This window comes from Beta vulgaris, chromosome 4 (assembly GCF_026745355.1).
Source record: "Beta vulgaris subsp. vulgaris cultivar EL10 chromosome 4, EL10.2, whole genome shotgun sequence".
Classification (NCBI taxonomy): domain Eukaryota; kingdom Viridiplantae; phylum Streptophyta; class Magnoliopsida; order Caryophyllales; family Amaranthaceae; genus Beta; species Beta vulgaris.
Genome location: NC_079205.1, coordinates 50,754,053 through 50,779,058, shown reverse-complemented (window position 1 = coordinate 50,779,058; position 25,006 = coordinate 50,754,053). Strand labels below are relative to the sequence as shown.

Below are 25,006 nucleotides of genomic sequence, written 5' to 3'. Positions count from 1 at the left end.
TAATTTGCGACAGGGGTTGGCCTGTCATAACTGGTCTTTGACGATTGCGAATTTTGTCCGGTTGCAAATCTACGTCTTGGCCTTTTGGGAAGAAAATATTGTCCAATTGTGAATGTCTTTTTGCAACGAGTTCATGACGGGATGGTTAACAACAACGACCCTTTATATGAGAAATCTCGTATCCAAATATCTTTTGTGATGGGCGTCATCAAAGTTGTGCTTTCTTTAAGTGTTATATAGTCCTACGTTCGTTACTCCGACACCCTATTCAACCTCGCGTGTCGACTCGACACGACGCGCGACACACCTGGAAATGGGCGTCGATACCCGAATTGGAAAAGTGTCGCCTACCGGACACTCATTTGACAAAAGTGAGAAAAAAACGCAAGGAGAAAGGGGGGATCAGATCTAGGGTTTTTTATCAAAATTTTCAAACTCTCTAACCTCAACTGAGAAAGTAAATCGCCTACCGTCGTCAACCGCCATCTACGGCAATTTCTCCTTTGCGTTTCGTGCTTCTTCGCATCTGCTGGAGATTTCTGCCATGAAAGGAAAGTCCTTGCTGTAGAAAGAAGATGATGCGAGAAGGAGATGGAGGGTATTTACTTTTTTGTGGTCTATCTCCTTCTGTTCACTTAATGTACTACTAGTCTTACATGCACGCAATGCGTGATAACAAATAAAGTAGAAAAATTAAAATTGATTGGATAGAAAAACTATCTTTACATTTTATTTTCTCAAAAAACTGATGTTGAGTTTAAATGTCCTACTTTCCCCCCCCCCTTTTTTCGTTCAAATGAAACAGTTAGTTATCCTTGTTCTTTTTTTTTGTTCTTTTTTTCCTTTTTCTATTTTTTGGTGTCCCCCATGTGTTGCCTTATATAATAGAGATACTAGATTTTAAATTTTAAAGAAAAGGAGATGCAGTACATTTGAAGGATTTTGACAGCTGTATTTATTTATTTTTTTAAAAAGGCAAAAGGTGAGTAGGTGACAGCTTTACTCTTTTTTTTTCTCACAAATTCTTTTTTTTTAGGTTAAACTCATGTGTACTTGTTAGCTTTCTTCACTCCTTCTTTATCTAATCTTTGACTTATCAACCCTTCTAATAACAATTTAATTATTAAATCAAATTTTTTTTTAATTTCATAATTTTTTAAATATACTAGTTATTACAATTTAACTTTTTTTTAATTTCATAATTTTTTAAATATACTAGTTATTACAATTTAACTTCTTTTTTTTCAATGTAAGGTGTCGAAAAAAATTTCCCGACACTTTCAATGATAGACGTGTCTATAATATTGGTCAAGACATTCTCTTGACCATGTCGAAGTATCGGCGTAACAAAGTTATATACAGTAGCACCAAGAGATAATATGCATCATAGATACAAAGATAATGCATGATAACAGAAGTTATCTAGAAGATAGAGGAGTAGATGACTTAATTTGTTTCCAAGTTGATAGAGATCAGATCATGATCATGGATTAATAATTCATCACGGATTAATAAGAAGAAAAAAAAACTCATATTGTGGGTGGAGAACAGAATTTCCAGCGTAGCTTACCTCTCCAGATATAGGCGTTATTGAAAATTTGATAGAACCTCTTTCACACATTTGCTTCAAGTCTGATATTGATGGCTCGCAAGTGCTATTTATAATACATGTATGTTAAGTTTCTATAATGTGGAAGATAAGAACAGTGAGAGAATATCGAAAGGACAGAGAATTAAGGGGTTTTGTTTTTACCCGAACTTTGTTTTTTTCTCGTCGAAACCTTCGATAAGAATTTGTTTGCCCTGAAAAGAAATTTAATATTTTTTCTGGACAACATGAATACAAAAATTTGGTTTTAGATATAAAAATAATAAAAATAGAGAACAGAACTACATATAGTTACCTGGAAACCAATGTGCTGCATAAGAGAAATATGACACTTATTGTTTTCTATTGTCTTGCAAACTACGACTCTGTTGCCGGCCACGTCCTGGTCTTGAGAAATTTGTAGATATTGAGCGTCCTAGAAACATATCTCGGAAATAACGGCGTGATAAATGAAAATTTCAGCTTTAAGATTTAGGAAACAGATTACAACCTCACAATCAAAGACGGGAAGAATTTTGCACACCTTTGGGCAATCATTTAATTCGAGATCCAAAGAATATACTTTTTTTATGTGGGACTCGGACATGTTTATTGACACGTATAACCAGTCGTTGTCCTCTATGTCCGGGGCATCAGTGTATCTTACCTTGGCTTTCATACCTGTAGTAATGATCTACACAATGAAGGGAAGAGAAAATGCATAAGCAAGTAACAAATTCAAAGCTACCACGAGAAAGGAAGGATCGGACAGGCATATATACCTTATGAAGATCAATCTCGTATTCTCTAAGTTGGCGGCCAGATTGTGAATCTTCATCATTTACAGAAAAGCTGGTGTGAAGTAGGAATATATGATGTTAGTTCAAATTCAAATGGCAGAGACCATAAAATGTTGGAAGTAAATCATACCAAGAAACTTACATCATTAGCTGCTTAGCCCCAAACCGATAATTAACATTTATTTCTTGTGCAGACCAGTAAATTAGTTTCGAATTTCCCTGAATTTCCTCCTTCAAGGCAACCCGAGTCCAATATATTTTAGTTTCTTTTTGATCATTAAACTTCACGAACACCGAAACCGACATATTCTGCAGCATTGGAGAAAAGATTCAGCATTTGTTAAAAATATATGGTACAACTATATTGTACACCCGAAGTAAACGCGAATTCTGGACACCAGAACACAATAATTGTTATGAGATTAGATTCATTTTTTACCTAAAATGAATCATTTATATCAAAGTGATCTCTTACATGTAAAAAAAATACTCTTCATATCATTGAGCATTGTTTTTGTTAATTAACGAAGCCACATTTAAAAGGTAACTAGTTGTTAACTCAGGCTATGCTCCAGATCATTTACCAATGTATGTTATATATATATTTTTTCCTTATAATAGTTAAAGGGTGATGGTAGAATAGTTGGTTAGAGTTTTTGTATTTCAAATGGGAGGTTGCGTGTTCGACTGACTTTGTATCATTTATTTGAGAGGGGGGATCGGAGGAGTACATAATACACCATTGCTAGCCTTCGTATGCACGCGATGCGTGCGTTAATTTCAAAATTCGTTATTCTATTAGATACTCCATTCGTACTTTATTTATGATTAAACTTAAATGTGAAAAATTCAACAGTTAGATGAATTAAGATATATTAATTCGCTAATGTAAAAAAATAAAAGGTTGTGAGTAATTGTTAACATTAATTTTTTGTGAATGAATATTGAACAGAAAGAACAAAAATAATGAGTTGGTTTAACTGAATTAAAGAGTATCAAAGGTAGTGAATGTTCAGATTTTTCATGTGCATGTTATGTATGCCGTCTTTTTTTATAAGGTATAAATATTTTGTCCATTTAATTTTTGATTGAAGTATTTGATGCATATACCATTTTAAACTTGTTTTAAATGGCAAGTTGGAATGAGAATTTTTAAATGATTTGCTTTTGCAATTTTTTTCATTCCATTAATTAGATCATTAAGGGTATTTTAGTCACTTCAAAAGAGGAGACCACACCTCCTCCCTTGGCTTATATAATAGAGATATAGGGGCAAGATCACATGAGAATGCTCCTTACATGAGAAATGAGAATGAATATCAACCACACGATTGGATCAGAGTTACAACACTTGTTTACTAGAATTTTTTGCACCCAATGCGTGCTTGAATTTTTTTCAAAAAAAAACTCGCTCGGCATAAGAGTCAAAATTTGAACATTAGACATACGAAGTATTATAATTGTTTTAGTTGCAAATTTTGATTGGTTTAGTTTCTGTCACTTAAGTCTCTCAACATTCTTTTTGTATTTTTTTTTTTTACTTTTCAAAGTTAAATTCTATGAACAAAATAGAAATTTTATTGAATTTATTTATGAATTCTAATATTATAATTTTTTAGTTGATTTTTGAATTCAGTACAATACTTCATAAATTGTAAAGAAAGTGGACATTTTGATTTCAAGTCAATTTTTTTTATAGGTTGTAGTTTGTAAGTGAATTTTTATGTTTTTGTAAAGTTTCCTCATTTTAGTGATTTGCATAACGTAAATTATGCAATTTTATGATTTTAGTTGACTTATGAGTGATTGTTATAATTATATTTTTGATATTTTTGTTTGAAGCCTCCGTTGATTTGTAAGTGAATTTGTAATTTAGAATGTGAAGGGGGTAATATAGTCTATTTATTCTAGGGCACCATAGCCCCCCCCCCCTTTCCTTTTATAATAGAGATATGTTGTACTTTAATTCTTGAATGATATTTTACATAAATCTTTTTACCTTGATAATTAATCGCTATTATATAATAGAAAAAGACAGGTCCAAATATACGTAAAAGTTTCATTATATATAGGAAACACTATACAAAAAGTAAATAATTTTTTTTCCTTGTCTAACTTCTAAATTCTGATTTCACTACAGATACGCCTCTATTTTTATCATGACCCACCATAAATTGTGAATGGTTCTTGAGAATAGTGATTCGTAAGTAAAGTTTTGTAAATGTTTTTGTATGTATTAACGTTCTAGGTTATTAGTTTTAGTTTGTATGTTAATTTTAAGTTTTAATAAAGTTTCCTGATTATTTGTTTAATTTGCGTGATTATTTTATAACGTAAATTTCTCAATCGTATGAGTGACTTGTAAAGTTTCTTCTTTTAAGTGATTTGTGAGTGAGTGTTGTAAATTTTTGGGTTTTCTTTGAGTGCCGGTTTTCATTTTGACATTCCTTTTGTTATTTAGAAAGGAAATGGGGTAAAATAGACATTTCAAAAGAGGACACCATTGCTCCCCCATTCCCTTATATAATAGAGATTAGAGTTATAGCCCATCACTTTTTCATTAGAGTTACATCACTTATTCATCAGAGTTATAGCGCATATAATTCATTCTCATTTCTCATGTAATTATGAATTCTCATATGAACTCACTTCTATTATATATATATATATATATATATATTATATAATATATATATATATATATTGTACTTCTTCGGCTCTACAAAGGATGCAACACCTAGTTTTCACGGTCTCTAATAGACAACTTTGACCATAATATCCTTAATTATGTTTAATAAAATCATCAAAAAAATTATATTTTGAAACTACACATTGACATGAATTTAACAAGGTCTCATTTAACAATGTCATTATTTATATATTTTTTAGAAAGTGATATTTCATAAATTGAACGCCAAATGACATCTAAAATAAGTATTAAAGAAGAACAACATATAGTCAGAACAATATCAAATTAAATTCATCTTCAAAGAAACTACAATAAACCAGATCAAGCAATACAGCACAACCCACATATATTTGTTGAATCACGCAGCTATTAATGAAGAAGTCTACCATTCTAATATAGTTTAGGGAAATAATTTCCTAATTTAACCATGTTGGCTGCATCCGAATTTCCAATAACAATAGTGGGAAAAACCTTATATGTCACTTAGTAACAGATTCAATTTTTATAAAACTCCATCCTAAAATGAACATTGAAAATGAAGAATAAAGCTGGAAGGACAATCTGATGCGGTCTTCTTGTGGATCGCATCAAATTAAAAAAACTGATGCGATTTTTTTAAAATCTGATGCGGTTCAGTGGACTGTATCAGATTTTTCGTTAAAAAGTCGCTATTGGCTCCCTTGGAACGGCCCAAAAAAATAGCCTTCCCCTCCTCATAACTCCCAAACCCTAAACTCCCCTCACCTCTTCTCTCTCATCACTCCCCCCTCTCTTCCAAACCCTAAACTGGTAAAGTACTCTCGTTTTTTTCTTCTTCTAGATCCAAAAAACCTCCATTGTTGAATCGATCGTCTTGTGCTCGCCCTAGGTTTATGTCGAGAATAGGCAATGGTTGCGGCGACGGTAATTACGTGTAACAAAACCCTAATTTTCAGAATCGATCGTCGTACCACCATAATTAGCACCACGACCAGCCCTAGTATGTGCAGAGACGTGCGCCGCAATAGCCGTGTTTTGCATTCCTCACGAACACGCGAAGCTCCTGTGAAGGTCGACGCTCCGGTGAAAGTCGAAATTCCCGTCAAGCTAGGTTTTGGTTTTCGATCTTTAGTTTCGAAGCCTCGTGTTTTGTTTTTCTAATTTCTTTTGTTAGATCTGTTAGATATAATCCCTTGCATAATCTTTCGAATTAAACATATCCATTAATTTTCTTAGATCTGTTGAAATTCCTCTGTACTTTTTGAACAACCACCACCATTGTTATTTGTATAATATTTGTTATTAGATCTGACTTTTTTAGTTTGTATAATATTTGTATAATTGAATTTATTTTTAGTTTGTACAATACTTGCTTAATTGAATTCATTTTTAGTTTGTATAATATTTGTTATTAGATATGATTTTTTCGAATTTTCTATGCTCAACCTGGGTTTTCTCTTTTGTTCTTTATTCAGTCCTGCTTTGTTGCTGCAGACCTGCAGTACAAAGTAGGTTTTTTTTGAAAAAAAATCAATGACCCCAAAACTGAAGCGGTCTTGCAAAATCGCATCAGTTAATGAGAAACTGATGCGGTTTTGGACCGGATCAATTTGTCGCTCATAACTGCTGCGAACCCACCTGGCCTGATGGGGACCAAAACCGCATCAGTAATCTCGATTTTGACCGCATCATATGAGCTTTTTTCTACTAGTGTAATTCAATGTTGATGGTCTTGAACTTCGACCAATAGGAATAATTTCTCATACCAAATTTTAAACTTACACTTGGGAAGAGAATAAAACTAAACTCCAATGAAAGGAGAGAAAGAACCCAAAAATTGGATAGAAAACTTTCAAAAAAAAGAGAGAGAATGGAAAATTATAAATAGTAAAAGCAATGAAAACTAGAAGAAAAAAGAAGAAATGGGGGACTACCACCATCGGAAGGATGATGGCAGACTCAAACTAGAAGAAAATAATTAGGGTTTTTTGAGGAGGAAGATAAATTACCCTACCCTACCATACCGGAACCTCGCACAAGTCAACGGTCCGAGCTAGTGGATTAGACACTCTAAGGGTAAAGGGGGAGGATAAGGAAAACTTCTACCCTGATATTTACATGCATGATCCCTAGGATGGACATATGCTCACTATTAAGTGCATTATGCCCTATCTATATCCAAGTTACTCTTGGATCACGGTTTGCATCGGTCTCCACACTCATCTCTTATAACGATGTTGATTGGGGTGGATGTCCGGATACACGAATTTCCAGGTTATATTATTGTGTTTTCTTTAGCGATAATTTGATCTCCTGGTCTAATAAATGCTATCATATTATCTCATGATCTAGTGTTAGGGTCGAGTACCGTTATGTAGCTAATTATTTCCGAGTCTTATTGGTTACAAACCTTCTTCTCGAGATCCATTGTCCTATTATGATAGCTACATTAGTGTGTATAGGGTCTAAATAATGTTAATGTCATTTATCATCCTCGGAATCTTGTTTAGCATCAGCACCTAAACATGTTGAGATGGATATTCACTTTGTTCGCGAGCAGGTTGCTAGTTGACAAGTTCGTGTCTTACATGTCCCCTCGCGCGCGTTATTAGATTGCATATATCTTCACTAAGGATCTTCCCTTAGTATTGTTTAGAGTTTTTCGGGACAGTCTCAGCTTCAAAAAACCTCCCACTTTGACTGTGGGGGGTGCTACAATATATGAATACTAACAATTTATGCACATGATGCGTGCGTGAATTTAAAGGTGTCTTGATCCCTCCAAAAATAGAGTCTACACTTCCCCTCATGCATGTTCAGTTTGTTAACATGACTTCCCATATGCATGCCTCATCTCTCCTCCCTTGTAGCTCCGCTTCCTTCTGCTGATTCTTGGTGCCCTACCCATGTTATACTACCTATCCTACACGACCCACCCTCTCGACGTGCTACTACCCACTCCACCCCCTACATTCACTCCACCACCTTCCTTCACCCCTACTATACATCTTGGCCCTCTCCATAATCGCCTCCCCCGCGTCTTTACACCTGCTGATACACCTACTTATTCCCCACCCCTCACCACCCCTTCATCATAGATAGCCACATCACCCCTCCCATCACTATCCGCCTGTTGTTGGGTTTGTGTCATAATTTCTACATTAATTATTCAAGCTTATTCTACAAGCCTGGGAACAAAATCACACATATTATATCCTTGCCCTTCAAAGCTTGTGAAGACCCTTGGTATCGAAGGTTATTACTCATGTCCTAGGGCTTCAAGGCTTGTGCTAATATGCTTGGCCTCCAAGCTTGCTTGTACTATAAATTCCCACTTAGCATAAATGTACCAATTCAAGTGTACCAAGAGTACCATACTCACATATTAGCTCTTAGAAAGAATACACCTATACATCTCTTTCGGGAGATTACCAACTCTCTTTGAGAATTAGGGGGCATGTGGTTCATGAAGGGGAAAGGGAAAGGGTTTGAGAAAGAGAAACAAGGAGAAAGAAAAGGGTTTAAGAAAGAGAAACCCTTTGATTAAGAATGTTGTTTGGTTGAGAACTCATCTTCATCCTCTTACTATTTTCCCCTTCTCTCAAGTCTCAAGTACCACAATTCCCACCGCCCTCTCACTGCCACCCATCAACACCGCCCTTCACCGGCGCCCCTCACTGCCGCATCTCACCGACGCAACTTCACCAACTCCACCTTACCGGCGCCCCTCACTGCCGCATCACTCCAACGCCTCCGCTCTTCTCTCTTTTCCTTCTCCACCACCACGGAAGTTGATATTTGAGGTTTTAAATATCAAATTCGACCATAAAAACTTTAGATCTGAAGTTTTCATGGCCGAATTTAACCATTTAAAACCATAATCAAGGATAAGTAAAGGTAATTTCGTTGTTATTGCTTTTCTTTCATTTTTGAGGTGGGGTTTTCCGGTAGGGTGGTGTTTTGGTGGCTAATATGGGAGTTTGGTTGTTCGTGTGGCTGTTTCATGTCTGCGTGGTGGTTTTGTGGACTGGGGTGGTTTCGTTGTGGTGGGGTAGCAGTGGGGGGATGGGGGATCAGGGGGCCGGTGGTGGTGGATGAATTTTGGTGATTTTCGGTGGTGGTGTGGTGGTCCTCAGGTGGTGATGGTAGGGTGGTCATTGATGGTTGAGTGGTGGTGCTAGTAATTGGGTGGTTTGGTTTAGTGGTGATTGGGTGGTCAATGATGAGTCAAAGAAAGGGAATGTGAAACCTTGGGGGATAGTGGGAAATCAAAATAGAGAGATTTGGGGTAATGGAGGGGAAAAGAGGAGAAACAAAACTCCCAATCCAAACAAGATATAAGGGAATGGAATCAACTAATTCCCTTTCCTGTAACCCCCTAACCAAACGCCCCCTTAGATCCAATATTAGTTAGAGAGTCATACCATACTCTTGTTACCTTTCAGGATTGTACTCTCATACCCTTTTCATATATTGGATAATATTAGTGCACGTTGTCGTGGTTTTTTTTACCTCTTTTGGGAGTTTTTCCCATGTTAAATTGTGAGTGTTTATTTGTACTTTTCTTGTCCATCTTTTACCTATTTTTCTCATTATCACTATTTGCTTCCGCTTGCGCTCCTAACCCCAACACCTGTATCTCCTTCCCCATTTACCTAGTCCACCCCACACCCTCCTTTTGGCGTAGTCACTAGCTCGTTCTGGAAACAACATTTGTAAGCCCCACCAGGATTACGCAAACATTACCTCCGTGCAATCTGAACTTCATGAACCTACTACTGTCAACCAACCCTTAACTGACTTGGAATCCGAAATTCAAGCTATTCACAAAGTTGGCACGCGGGATCTCGTGCCGTCAGCCAACACTACAAATCTTGTCAAGTGCAAATGGGTCTTTCGTAGAAAATATGAGTCTGATGGTTCTCTCGACTGTTATAAGGCTCGACTCGTGGCAAACAAAGATCTGTCATTGATTATACTGAAACTTTTATCCTAGTTGTTCGCTCTGCCACTATCCGTACAGTCCTTGCTCTTGTCGTCATTGATGGTTAGCATCTCCACCAACTTGATATAAATATTGCCTTCCTCCATGGCACCTTAAATGAGGATATATGCCACCCGGTTTTGTTCATCCACAATATTCATCACATGTGTGTAAGTTAAAGAAGGCCATTTATGGTTTAAAACAAGCTACCCTGAGCTTAGTACACTCAGATCACTTATTTTGTGGTTAGCTTGGGGTTCACTCGAGCTGTCTCGAATACTTCACTATTTAATTTTGCATCATCTCACTACTCCTATATATATAATTGTTTTATGTGGATGATATTATTATAACTGGTCCCAATGCAACTAAATCTTGATTTGTTTATCAAAAGCATGGCAAACAAATTTTCATTAAAGAATTTAGGGGCCTTGTCATAGTTTCTTGGAGTTGAACGAATAGCCTCTTCACATGGTCTTTTCCTTAGCCAATGCAAATACATTGTTGATTTATTGGAGCGTATGGGAATGATTGATGTTAAGCCAGCCTTAACTCCTCTTGTTGTCACACAACAGTTGCATGCTCATACTGGCACATCACTTGATCCACCGAAGGGTTACTGAGCTATTATAGCCTATAGGTAGCCTTCAATATGTCACTTTAACGAGACCCGACGTCGCATTTGCAGTCAACCGATTATCGCAGTTCATGCACCACCCCACAACCGATCATTATACTGCACTCAAACGCCTGCTACACAATCTTGGTGGCACTTTTGACAAAAATTTCACCATCTACCGTTACTCCTTTCATATTCTTCATGCCTTTTCCAATGTCGATTGGGCCACATTGTTTTCCTTAGTCGTACTCCCATTACTTAGTGTTCGAACAAGCAAAAGTCTATAGCTCGGTCATCTACTGAAGCTAAGCATAGGGTTGTTGCTGCTACAACGGCCGAATTAATGTGGTTTCGCAATTTGCTCACTGAGTTACGTGTTCCCTTGACCTAGGTTCCTGTTATATATTGTGATAATATTAGAGCCACCGTCTGTCCGTCTTAGTTCAAACCCGGTTTTCCATCCCAAGATAATGCATGTTGCTTTCGCTATTTATTTCATTCGTGAATGAGTTCAACGAACGAGGTCTGTTACGTGTCACTTATGTTCCAACTGGAGATCTTCTTGCAGGTTTTCCAAGCCCCTTTCCTGACCATGCATGGCTTGATATGTTATTCACTTATTCTCCAAGATCGGACTTTCGCCACGCCCGTCCTTCTTGCGGAGGCATGTTACGAATAGATCTTATACTTGGTCTAACTATATCTTATCTTCTTAGCTTGTGTTTTATTTATGGTTACTTATATAATATCTTCTATTTGTTGGCTCTGTTTGGCATTACTAGCTGAAAATAAACTGAAACTAATAAGTTAACTGAAACTGATAAGATAAAGCTGAAACTAATAAGGTGCTGAAACTAATAAGGTAACTAATTAGTTTATCTGTTTGGCGAAATTAGTTGATTAAGTTGATAAATTATTTTAGCAAAATTAGTTGTTGTCAAAATTTTGAAAGATTTTCCAAAATTTCAGTCACCTGATTGTGAAAATGTAAATTTTTTAACTTATCATTTAAGTAATTTTAGCCACCTGAAATTTTATATTAGGTGCTCCCCAAACACTACTAATCATTTTAGCACCTAAAATATGTTAGCACCTTATCATTTAAGGTAACTAAAATGCTTCCCCAAACAGAGCCGTTAGTTGTACGTATCTCTCACTCTAATATCCTCTCTATCCTTAGTTTGTTGTAACTTCTCCTAGTTTACCATAACGCTCTTTGTAGCTTGTAATTATAAATGTAAAAAAACTTATATGGACTTGGATCACATTAAATTAGTAGGGACCTAATGCTATTATATGTCATTTATTATATAAAAAAAAGGGATCGATAAGTCATATATATATATATATTATAAACAATAATACTTTCATTATGATAAACTAATATAAGTTATGCGTGCTTGAATTTTTTTTCGAAACAGAAACTCGATTTTCTTCGGCATAAGAGTCAAAATTTGAACATTAATTAGACATACGAAGTATAATTGTTTTTAGTTGCAAAATTTGATTGGTTTAGTTTCTGTCACTTAAGCTCTCACCATTCTTTTGTTTTTTTTTTTTTTTACTTTTCAAAGTTAAATTCTATGAACAAAATAGAAATTTTATTGAATTTATTTATGATTTCTAATATTATAATTTTTTAGTTGATTTTTGAATTAAGTACATACTTCATAAATTGTAAAGAAAAGTAGACACTTTGATTTCAAGTCAATTTTTTCATAGGTTGTAGTTTGTAAGTGAATTTTTAAGTTTTTGTAAAGTTTCCTCATTTTAGTGTATTTGCATAACGTAAATTATGCAATTTTATGATTTTAGTTGACTTGTGAGTGATTGTTAAATTATATTTTTGATATTTTTTTTGAAGCCCCTTTGATTTGTAAGTGAATTTGTAATTTAGAATGGGAAGGGGTAACATAGTCTCTTCATTCGGGGACACCATAGCTCCCCCTTCCCTTATACAATAGAGATATGTTGTACTTTTCTTCTTGAATGATATTTTACATAAACCTTTTTACCTTGATAATTAATCGCTATTATATAATAGAAAAAATAGGTCCAAATATATGAAAAGTTTCATTTATATAGAAACACTATAAAAAAGTAAATAATTTTTTTCCTTGTCTAACTTCTAAATTCTGATTTCACTAAAATACACCTCTATTTTTTATCATGACCCACCATTAATTGTGAATGGTTCTTAGAATAGTGATTTGTAAGTAAATTTTTGTAAATGTTTTGTATGTATTGACGTTCTAGTTATTAGCTAGTTTAGTTTGTATGTTAATTTTAAGTTTTAATAAAGTTTCTGATTATTTGAGTGATTTGCGTGATTTTTATAACGTGATTTTTCAATTGTATGGTGATTTATAAAGTTTCTTCTTTTAAGTGATTTGTGAGTGAGTGTTGTAAATTTATTTTCGGTAGTTTTCTTTGAGTGCCGATTTTGAGTTTGACATTCCTTTTGTAATTTAGAAAGGGAAGAGGGCAAAATAGGCGTTTCAAAAGAGGGCATCATTTCTCCCCATTCCCTTATATAATAGAGATTTAGAACCCTCTCAATTCATATTAAAAGTCTTATCAGTGTGTGATTACAAATATTATATATCAAAATTGTGTCTTGGAAATCATGTAAAAGGAAAGAAAATGTATATGATAATTTAAGGAAAGAAAAATATACTTCATAGATGCAATTGATTAGTTAAAGATGTTTAATCATAAATAAAGAACCACATACCTTGTTAATAAACTTGTCATAGTCTGAGCCAAAAGCTATTTTAGCTGTCAAAGCTAACTATAGAAAAAATATAACATGAAATTAAAATCTTCAAATGATGCAGCTTAAGTAATCAAAGTATGTAGCTACATTTTTCTTTCTTTTGAATACATTAGGAGAATGATCCAATTGAATTGAAACTTTTCACAAATATAACCAATCGAATTTTGAGGCGTAAAGGGGATGATAAGGTAAGCCTCACCTTCAAAGTAAACATAGTAAGATTTGTATTCCATAGCTTTATGGTCCATTTGGTAGTCGTTAATAAATTGCACTAATGAGAATAAATTTTAAGTGTAATTTTAATAGGGAAGCACTTTTAAAATCTCCATGGGGAAACATTTTTTCTCCATGGGCAAGCAATCTCACCCCTAAACTTGTATTTTTTTCTCCAAGGGAAAACAATTTTCATTACCACTCATTACCACCTACAAGGTGGTATTGGATAGGAATGAAAATTCAAGAAGAAAAGTGGACACTTTAGGATAAATTAGCATTATCATGAGAATGAACAATGATATTCTTCACAAATTTACACACAAATTTATTTTTATTACCACCATTCATAACCAACTATCAAACGGGCCGTTAAAATTATGAGAACAGACGATACTATTAGTCCAAATCTTGCTTGATAAAATTTTAGTTAATAAATCTGGTTTTGAGTTGTATAGAATTCCATACAAGTATATACGATCTATAAACAAAATAAATTAGAGACATACCACGGCTGACGAATATACTTTTTCCATGGCTGACCAAAAACTGAAATTCAAGTGATGTCAGATAGCTAGGCTTTTGTCCAGTATGAAGATGAGTAATAAAAGTCGCGTAAAAAACAGATGAAAAAAATAAGTGACACGTAGAATGAAGAGAATTAAGGTACTATTTCAGCTTATGGTGGGCCAAGATTCTCAATCAAGTGTACCTTAGAAAAATTACACAGTACCGTTCATAAATTATAATACTAAAATATAATTCACGTTAAGCACTTATAATCCTTTTTTAAAAAATATGATATGATATTATTATAGGAAATTATTTTCCATGACTTGAATTCGATTCATTTTCAACTTTAACACCCTAGATTTAACATTTTTTTCGGTTGTACTCAGGAGTTTGGAAAGGGTTATTTGTTGCAAATTTTTCTCTAGTCATACCAATTATATAAATTTTTATATTAATTCATAGGGTGTGTTTGATTCCTATAGAAAGGGTGGAATTTGCACTACTGATGGTAAGAAAATGTGCTCTTATGTTACTAACTTAAATAAAGTATCAAATTTTCTCAACACTTATTAGTAAATTTTTAGATATATTAATAGTTAAAATTATATATTGACAAACTTGAAAAGTTTTTTTTTATTGAGTAGAAAGAGGGATTTTATATTTCAATAACTTTATGTGAGAGGACAACATATGGTGTAATATGCTACTTAGAACTTACAAATATGTTTGAGACTTTCATAACGATGGAAAAGATAAGAGGAAAATAGGAGAAAAGAAAGAAAAAAAAAAAGAGAAACAGAAAAGAAAGAACAAAAACTAACATTGTCCTACGCGGGAATCGAACCTGGGTGATAGATTTCATTAAATGACAATCAACCACTCCAACACATGAAGTGCATCAATATAAACTGCTAGTTCTTTATTAAAGATGGTTTCCAAATTTGTTTTCCCAGACGAATTTTTTTAATATTTATGCTACTCCTTGTTACTTCATAAATTTGCCCTTGATTTCACCTAAAGGTTTTACTTGGAGTTTTTGACTGCATCTTACGTGTAACATGTTACATCATAACTTATTGTATAACAACATGTCACATGTGCAAACTAATATAATTGTTTCGTATTATTGTAAAACCCTTTCATGTTATGATTATTGGCGTGTTTTATATCATTTTGGCGTATTTCATGTTATTTTTGAATCTGTTTCATGTCATTTATAAAACAATTCTATGTCAATTTTCAGAAAACTTAAATAATTTTCCCCTATTTGATTGGTGCTTATGATCCACGGGATTAACAAGTGCACTGATCGCCAGCGACCACCACCATAGGAGCTAATTCGGGCAGAGAATTATTGCCAACTTTCCTAAATCTTATTCATTGTAAATTTTATACAGGTTGACAAGTTATTTGCCAAAAGTATTGAATGATTATTACGATTTTGGTGTTTTAGATTGATACGTTTTGTTAATGAAGGAAAATGAAACATCAATTAGCTTAGGGCTTGTTACGAAAATGAAACATGTAGTACTTTCAGGCATCAGGCATCAGGCATCAGGCATCAAGCATCAGGCATCAAGCATCAAGCATCAAGCATCAAGTGACAAAATATTCAATGTATGGTTCATTACATTTTAAAATACTGCATACTCACATGTCTTATTTTTGATAGAGTATTAAACTATTCTTGGGGCTCTAAAGTGGTTGAGTTGGTCCTTTGACATGGTATCAGAGCCAGCGTGACATAAAGGTCACGGGTTCAAATCTCATCGACCCTCTCATTTCTAAGTGGAATATTTAGCGTCAAGTATGAGGGATGTCTGTGATCCATCAGCTTAAGCTTTTGGTTGAGTTGGTCCTTTGATAATTGTAATTAAATTTCTCCGCCAAATAACACAAACACATCATTTTTCCTACTATGATGCATGATGAGAAGATTGTAATTTCTTGCCCTTAATAAATGGAATCATAGTTCTTCATTTTGTTTTAATGTGCTGACTTTGCTTTGAGGGAAAATCAAGAAGAAAGTTTACAAGTGAGAGAGACAAATGAAAAAAAAAAGTTGAAAAATTAAAAATATGGAAAGAGATTTTAAGGTGGACTATTGTATTCAAAAGTGAACCACATGAGTAGTAAAAAAAAAAAAGAAAATAGATAAGAGATATTAGCAAAAATAATAAAAATAACATTGTATATTAAAAAGAAATGGATCAAAAAGGGAATTATGTAGATGAGATAGAAAAGAGCAAAGTAATTACAACCATTTAGTCGTGCTAATAAACAAATATTTGTTTTATGTATGTTGTTGTGCTCTGCTTTATTTCTAGGGGAACAGAGAGAACGAAAGCATAACTGATTTTGGAACCGAATCGTGCAGGTTATATTTTTCATTCTTTCGAGAAGAAAAAAATAACGTTAGTGTCTTAAATCATACGATAGGGTGGAGTCCTGTTGCCAAAACAAAGGACCACTAGTTTTATATGTACACAATGTGTGAAAATATGTAGAAAATAATTTTTTTAGGGGATGTGGAAAATTAAATTAATTGTTAATTATATATAATAAATTAAGGATTTTTGAATTATTGACGTTTTTTATTGTAATGCTTTTTTAATCTTTTTTTATTTTTTTAATTAATTAGGTAGTTCTCTTTTCTATTTTTACCATTTTTAAAAAAAATTAAAGCAAGTAGTTAGACGTTTTTTTTTCCTTTTTTCTATTTTTTTGTTGTACTACCCCTTTTGACATATAAAATAGAGATATATACCTAATAAATGACAGTGACACTTTTTGTAAATAACAACCTAGTTTTTGTTTACAATAATATTCCAATCTCATCCCCAGGATAGTGCGGCGCTTCTCCGTCAACATACCACCGTCATTGACGGTAAGATTATTACCTTCCGTGCTAGTTCAGGTAATCAAGTGCCGTCCACCATTAATTTTAGCTTGGCTACTCTTTGGGTTCGCATCCATAACTTACCTTGGCGATTCTTGGAACATGACTGGACTTCCAGAATTTTATCTCATGTTGGTTTGGTTGATCTTGTAGAAGAAACCGTTCCTAGTCTTCCTTCGGAGGCTTTTTTAAGGGCTCGGTTGGTTATAGATTTGTCTCGTCCACTTATATCTGGGTGTTTTTTAACTTTGGATGATGGTCAAGTAGTATGGGTATGTTTTTGTTACGAAGGAGTGTTTAAATTCTGCAAACAATGTGGTTGTGTGGGACATCACACTGGGCGATGTCCCATGTCTGCGTATGAGGCGCACCATCTCATTCATCGTCGTTTTACGGAGTTCGAGCATGATGGTATGAATATTGTGTTTGGCCCTATGAATGTTCCTCTTTATACGAATATTATTCGAGGGCTACCTGACCGGTTTATCTATCGCAATGCTCGGGTGGACTTAATTAGCATGGGTCCTAACCATGATCCATATATCTTTGATGAGCGCCATGTGGACGTTAATATGGTGGATTCAAGTTCGGAAGACGAACCAGTGGAGTTGCCAAATCATGAGGCATCGGTTGAACTAGGGAATTTACCGTCTCAAGCCAATAATCCATCTCTGCATGAATCGGACTATCATACTAATCCTCCTATGTCATTTTCGCGGGCTTCCCCTGATAGTGTTACTCAGATTCTCTCACCCGCAGCTAGTGGCCACGAGGTTCATGAATTGCCTGGACGTCGCTTCGCTGTCGAGGACAGTGCTTTTGGTCGCCTGGAGGATTTGGGCAACCAACCACAGGGCCACGATCATAGCACGCCTATAGGAACTACATCGCCACATGTATGTTCCACTCGAGTTCCAGCTGACGCAGGGCGAGCCAATGAGGCTCGGTTTCCCTTTCGTCGACATCTGGGAATTACCACGCGTCCACCAAAGACTTTTCGTGTTGCACTTGCTCCGGAGGATTCTTTTGTGCCTACAAATGATGAGGCGTCGGACGTTGGTAATTTGTCTCCTCTTAGGGTTCCTTCTACTGATGATGGGCTGCTTGAAGAGTTAATTCATGAAGGCTGGACTACAACCTTTCCTCCAGACCCTGATGAAGCTGGACCTAGTGCGTGGCTACGGCTTATTCCGCCTCCTCAATCGGTTCAAGGAGAGGCATCTTCCACCATAAATGCAGAGCCAATAGGTTTCGTGGGTAACAAGCGTCCTTTTCAGGCCTTCAGGCATACCCAATCAGATGAGAGTGGTAATGGGTTGGATGTCGAAGGTTGTTACAGGTCTCACAATGGAAAGCGTCAGTGTTTGGCTCAATGGGAGGCTAAAGGAGGCTTTAATGTAGGCTTCCGCCATAGGAAAATTCGACGAAAGGCTCTCACTGATGTATCTATGGCAAGACTTTTGGAAGTGGAACCTGGTCCGGAGATTACGTCAACTCTGTCGAAGAAAAGGAAAGCAGCAGTATCAGCGCCTGTGAGTGCTGGTACTTGGATTTTCAAGAAGAAGCGTAGTGCTGGCAGTGATTTGAGGACAGATAACATGGATAGGCATTTCACTTTGAGGGTGAAAATGTCTACTGACTCAACTAGGGTAGTGACTGACCCAGACCAGTCACCAACATTTCCGTGAACATTCTGTCGCTAAATTGTCGGGGGTTGAACTCCAGTGATGCCCCGATAATCCCGTATATACACTGGTTGTTAGCTACAGTTAAGCCCATGTTTTTGTTTTTGCAAGAAACCAAATGTCCTCTTACTCATGTACAGTCACTACTACGTTGTACTAAACCATGTACTGTAGTTGGTGTTGATTTTCTAGGTTCTAGTGGTGGGCTGGTTGTTGTATCATGGGCTCCTTTTGCTGTTGATGTACTTAGTTCCATGTGTAATTATGTCTTCTGTAAAATATCAGCTAATAATGGAATGACCGGTACGTTTTATTTTTGTAAGGAGAACTGTGTCAGGACTCTCGTCCTTTACTTTGGGATCACATGTTACAAGTGTTAGCGCCATATCCTGACTTCCTCATTATTGGTGACATCAATCAACTTGATCATTACGGGGATAAGTTGGGAGGGGCAACTCTCATTAGGGGATGGGAAGAATTCACCAATTGGAAGCATACTTTACAATTACAAGATGTTCCCTTTGTTGGGTCTAGGTTCACTTGGACAAATAACAGGGATGGTGTGGATCTAATCATGGAACGTCTTGATCGAGTGTATGTTTCCCCAACTTGGAATGACAGATATCCACTCGGGTATACAAAGAATTTTCCTATTCTGCATTCAGATCATGCTGCTATCTTTTACCAGACGGAGCCGCCAACCAAAGTTACTCATCGGTCATATCAGTTTGAAAATTGGTGTCTCATACACCCTGAATTACCTAATATGATTTCGTCGGTATGGCGTATTCCAATAGCTGGGTCAACAATGTACCGGTTTACAAAACATCTATCTATCTTTCGCACCCAGATTAGGCAATGGTGTTTGGATCATAAGGTTGTTTGGGGGATTCATTGGAAAGAACTTTCTACTAAGTTAGCTGCCACTGCGACTCAGATTTCTAGTCTTCCTCAAGGTAATGACTTTATGCTCCAACGTCAGCAGGATTTGGATACATCTGCATTAGCACACTCTTACTGGTCGCAAAGGTCGAAAGACAAAATTGTTCAGCTGGGGGACCTTCCAACTAAGTTCTTCTACAATAAGATGCGACAAAAACAACGATCAGCACATATCTACCTTCTTCGAACTGCAGATAACCAGTGGACTGAGGATGGTCCTACCATAGTGAATACTATTTTACATCATTTTAAAACTGCGTAAGGGCCCTCTCAGGGGCCTACCGTCTCTGACCAGGGCCAAGATGAAGCCATTGATTTAGTACTCCGTGAATTAAATCTACCTCATCTTTCTTTGTCACAACAGCAACAGCTCCTTCGGCCTTTCTCTAAGGCAGAAGTGCATGAGGCCATGCTTGGTATTGGTCAGGGTAAATCTCCTGGATTGGACGGGTCCACGGCTGAGTTTTTCAAACTTCACTGGGGTTCCCTCGGGAATGAAGTGTTCCAAGCTGTCAATCACTTTTTCTCAACAGGTTTCATCCTGCATGAGTGGAATCAGACGCTGCTTGTTTTGTTGCCTAAAGGACAGAATCCTGAGGAGGTAACACAATTTCGGCCAATTAGCTTGTGCAACACGATTTATAAATGTGTTTCGAAGTGCTTGGTCAACCGGGTTCGGCCGTTGCTTTCTGATCTTATCTCGGAATATCAAAGTGCTTTCATTCCAGGACGACATATGGATGATAACATTTTGATCAGTCATGAGTTAATTCATGTTATCAATAAACATCGACGGGGTAATGGTCATCTAGCGCGCTCAAAATTGACATGAATAAGGCATATGACCGGGTTAATGGAGGTTTCTCTTGAAGGTTCTTCAAGCCTATGGCTTCCCTACTCAATGGATTCAGTTGATTAGTCAATGTATCTCTACAGTGTCATATCGCATCCTCATTAATGGACAGGTTACAGAGTCCTTTCATTCCCATTGTGGGCTTCGCCAGGGTGATCCACTATCCCCTTATCTTTTCTTGCTCTCTATGGATATCTTTTCTCGAATGATAATCATGGCTACGGATATTCGACTCTTCGATGGGATTAGAGCTCACAGGTACGCCCCTTCTATTTCTCATCTGTTTTTTGCTGACGATGCCTTCTTTTCTTTAAAGCGTCGACTGCTTCCTGTAAGCAACTGTCAAAGCTCCTTGATCGATTCTGCCGTATCTCTGGACAAATGCTCAGTTTACGAAAGTCATTTGTTAAATTCAGCCCAAATGTTTCCGAGCACATGGGTCATGAATACAAACGTATCCTGCAATTGGATGCTAAGGAATCTCTGGGCACATATCTTGGTACTCCTGTGGATATTCAAGGGAAGAAAACTCAGCACTTCACCTTTTTACTTGATAATATTTCTCAGCGCATAACTGCTTGGAATCATTCACCTATTTCGCAAGCTGGGAAATTGATTCTCATCAACTCTGTCCTCATTGCTTCCATAGCTCACATCCTCTCTGTATTCTTGATTCCCACAACAATAGCTAATAAGTTGGATGCGATGCTTGCACGATTTTTCTGGTCTAATAGCTCTGGTAAAGGAATTGCTTGGAAAAGCAAGGAGCTTTTGCATTTGCAAAAAGGTGCTGGTGGTCTCGGCTTACGTAGTATTGCGATGCACAATCGTTCTCTCTTAATGAAGAAAGTTTGGCGTATTCAAAAGAATTCCGGTGACCTCATTAGTAAGGTATTTTCCGATCGCAATTTGGACTGGATTAACGACACCAAAACTGCGTTCAGTGCGGGGTCAATGTTCTTGGGGTGCGCGAGGTTTAATTCAAGCAGAGCAGATACTCTTGACAAATTCTTGTTGGAAAATTGGTTCCAATTCCCCTCTCCTTGCTGGAAAGGAGCGTTGGGTTCGGGGGCAGATTCCCCTCTTTCGGGATAATGTTTCTCTTCGCACTGCTGCTACGGTCTCCATTGCTTCACTCCTGCTGCCTCAACAACAAGGCTGGAATGTTTCCCGCCTTCAGTTCCTTTTTCATTCAGTACGGTTCGTAATATACGTACCCTTGAAGTTCCTCGTCTCACAACCAAGTTGATCTTTCTATTTGGCCTTTTACGTCATCGGGCAATTACACTACCAAATCTGGCTACTATTTCCTTTCTCGACATACCGATATCTACAACATGACTCCCCCTACCAATTCGAAGTTTTTCCGGATTTTATGGGGGTTACGCATCATGCCAAAATGGAAAATTTTCCTCTGGAATTATTCCACAACGGGTTAGCAACAGCAGCTAACCTTTCATACCGTGGTCTGGCTATATCAGATAGGTGTCCAAGCTGCAACATCGAATCTGAGACATCCCAACACCTCTTCCGATTTTGCTCTCTAGCCACTGCTGCTTGGCAAACTAGCCAACTACGTATTCATTCCAACGCTACTCCCATGGTGGCCTTTAAAGATTGGCTAATTGCATGGATACACTACTTCTACCAGCAGGATGGATATAATGGGCTTCGTCTTCCCGTGTTTGTGGCTATTTTGTGGACTATTTGGCAGGGTCGCAATAACAAGGTCTTCAATGGAATAGCACTTGATATGCCTCTAATCCGTTCACTCCAGGACAAAGGCATTCAGCAGCATTACACCTTTCTGGATAATCCTATTCCTCTGCCTAGATCCTTGCATATGGCACTAGGTCCTCCTGGGTTTCTTTTTGCACATTTTGGGACAGCCTTCTGTGGGTACCACAGTTACATATACAAGTGGATGGTTCCTGGAAGAAATCTTCTCTACTGGCCGGTATTGCCTGGGTTGCGGAGCATGTTACTACGCAAACTACAGAAGTGCAAGGGGGCTGCATTTATGCGGAGTCCCCGCTGGTTGCTGAAGCACGGGCTTGTCTGGGAGCCTTGATATGGGCGCAATCACGGGGTTATTGTCAAATTTTGATCTACACTGATTCTGATGTACTGGTCCGGAGTTTAATTCATCAAGACACACAACCTATCTCGATTGCCTGGACTCTCAATGACATTCGCTCCATTGGACATCAACTTCAATGGTGTCGAATTCTAAAAGTTCATCGTCAACAAGTTCAGAGGGCGCATGACCTGGCCAATCATGTTCGACTAGGAAATATTCCCATGGATACTATGTAGTTGATTAGGTTGTTTTATTTTCTTGTAAATTTTACCGATGTCCAATAAAAAAAAAAAAAAAAAAAAAATATTCCAATCTCTTTCAATGGAGAATTGTTTTACCTAAGTATTGGATTATATCTACTATATGTTAGATTATATTTACCATGCGTCTTCTGTTTACTTTTACCTATTGATCTATTGATGAACACTCATACGGCTTCACAGGTTAAATCTTTGTCCATTGTTAGGATTACAACTCTAATATAGTAGTCCATTATTTATATTGTGTTGACTTCGGGCATGTAGGGAGTGTAAACGTACCAAGTTTAGAAGGTGGTATATTGTATAGGTTGTCTGCATTTTCAGCACTTGGTTCAGGGGATGGTCTATGAAATTGTGGTTTGTGTTTCCCGTCAAAATAAGCTACGGGAAGCTTTTGATTTTTTTGTTTGGTTTATTTTTGTTTCCTCTTTGTGGACTATTAATTCCTAGATTTGATATATTTTCTATTTATTACTAGTTGATTGTAGTTGAGAAATTTTTTAAGATATTTTATTTGTTATAGAATATCCAGTGGTTGATATTAGCAAGGTTTTGTTAGTTTTCTAATTCTATTTGTTCTACCAATTTCGTGAGAAACTCAATCGTGAGAGTGTCCAACTTGTATGATGTTTTACTTTGATTGAGTATTATTATTGGTGAGGGATTCACATTAAAATTAACTTGTGTATGTTTGCCATTATTGTTTGTTTTATGATTTCTTACTTATACATTTTTTGACCCTTCTTCCATAACAACTAACAAGTGGTATCAAGAGATTAGGCTGTAGATCCAAGTGTAGGGATTGAGAAGAGGGAGGTAATTTCGAAATAGAATTATTTATAAAAAGAACTGCTCTGCTTTGTGGCAAAGTATGATCAAAGACATCCTAGTGCAGCAATTACACGAGACCTTTGAATATAAGAAACCAATGGAGATGGAAGATTCCAAGTTGAATAATATGAAGCAGCATGCGGTGAGTACTAATCGTTCGGCCTTCGCTCCGGAGATTAATTACATCACCTTGAGGAAAAGAGTCCAAAAGGATTGTGGGGGGTAAGTAAGACAAATTGGCAATGCAAAATCTCTAGCTAATAATTTTTTCTTGAAGAAATAGCTTCTTGATGTTAACATAGAGAAAGATGGAGACTTGAAAGATCATCTTAGCTATTTTAGAGAGTGTTTGGTATAGAAAAACTTGATGTAGGAAACGGATTTTGTTGGGTATATTGCATCATATGGAGCTCATGGAGGTGTATGGGTTTGGAGATGAGGTTGCGTAAAGGGAAAACGTCATATGGGGCATAAGGCTAACTTTTAATGCACATATCTCTCAATCTATAAATAATTTTAATGTGATTCAAATTCAAGGTGATTTATTCCGAGAGCTTTCCAACGATAGCTCATATGCCTAATTCCGTTGAGAAACGAGAAAGTTATGACTCTTTTACGTTTCGTCCGATCGAGTCGGGCGAGGGAGCCCGATCGGGCGCGCAACAAAAACAACATCAGATTGTTTTGAGCATCGCCCGATGTCATCGGGCCACATCACCCGATCGGGTGGGACATCGTATTACGACTCGGGCGTGTCTTCCCCCGGTCGGGCCCGAGGCACGTTTTACTTTGGTTTTAAGTGCCCGATTGGGCGTGGGTCGCCCGACCCGATCGAGCGGGGCTGTTTTTAGGTCGGTTTCGTTTCTGTAAACGCATTTTCCAAGGAGGGGTATAAATAGGTGCCCTAATATAAATTGTATTATTCATCATTATTCACATATTAGAGAGAGAAAAAGCTATAGAGAGAGTTCTTGAGCGCTTTTGTAATCTTTCTTGAATATTCATCGATTCCTAGTGCATATTCGTGGTTTTTCTCCCAGTTCTTGGGTTTCCACGTAAAAGTTCTTGTGTGCTCTTTCTTACTTTGTTATTTGTTGTTTTATTATTGTTTGCTATTATTTCTAGATTGATAGACAATAGTACTTACAGATTCAAATAAGCTTTTCCATTTCTTATTGTTTGGTATGAGTGTTAAGTAACAAATACCGTTTCCAACGGGAAACAAGAAGGAAGCGAGTCAGAAAAAGCGCTAACTAGAATTATTAACGGATTATGCACTAACACGATATAAAGCC

General features: G+C 36.6%; 2 protein-coding genes across 2 annotated transcripts in view; one reads left to right on the top strand and one right to left on the bottom strand.

The window, feature by feature from the left end:
- Positions 1–25,006, bottom strand: part of LOC125497024 (protein BONZAI 3-like) — an 82,832-nt gene that overhangs the window by 38,906 nt on the left and 18,920 nt on the right. The window contains exons 2-9 of the mRNA XM_048643267.2: positions 14,158–14,197; positions 13,394–13,450; positions 2,531–2,697; positions 2,371–2,440; positions 2,133–2,282; positions 1,905–2,024; positions 1,754–1,803; positions 1,571–1,655 (exon numbers count right to left, since the gene is read on the bottom strand). Of these exons, the coding sequence (XP_048499224.1) occupies positions 1,571–1,655; positions 1,754–1,803; positions 1,905–2,024; positions 2,133–2,282; positions 2,371–2,440; positions 2,531–2,697; positions 13,394–13,450; positions 14,158–14,184 (726 nt within the window). The 5' untranslated portion in view covers positions 14,185–14,197. The remainder of the gene's footprint in view (positions 1–1,570; positions 1,656–1,753; positions 1,804–1,904; positions 2,025–2,132; positions 2,283–2,370; positions 2,441–2,530; positions 2,698–13,393; positions 13,451–14,157; positions 14,198–25,006) is intronic.
- Positions 19,110–21,635, top strand: LOC130591176 (uncharacterized). The gene is made up of 4 exons (XM_057394111.1): positions 19,110–19,902; positions 19,951–20,288; positions 20,653–20,798; positions 20,930–21,635. Exons 1-4 carry the CDS (start codon positions 19,110–19,112, stop codon positions 21,633–21,635), a joined length of 1,983 nt encoding a protein of 660 aa, XP_057250094.1.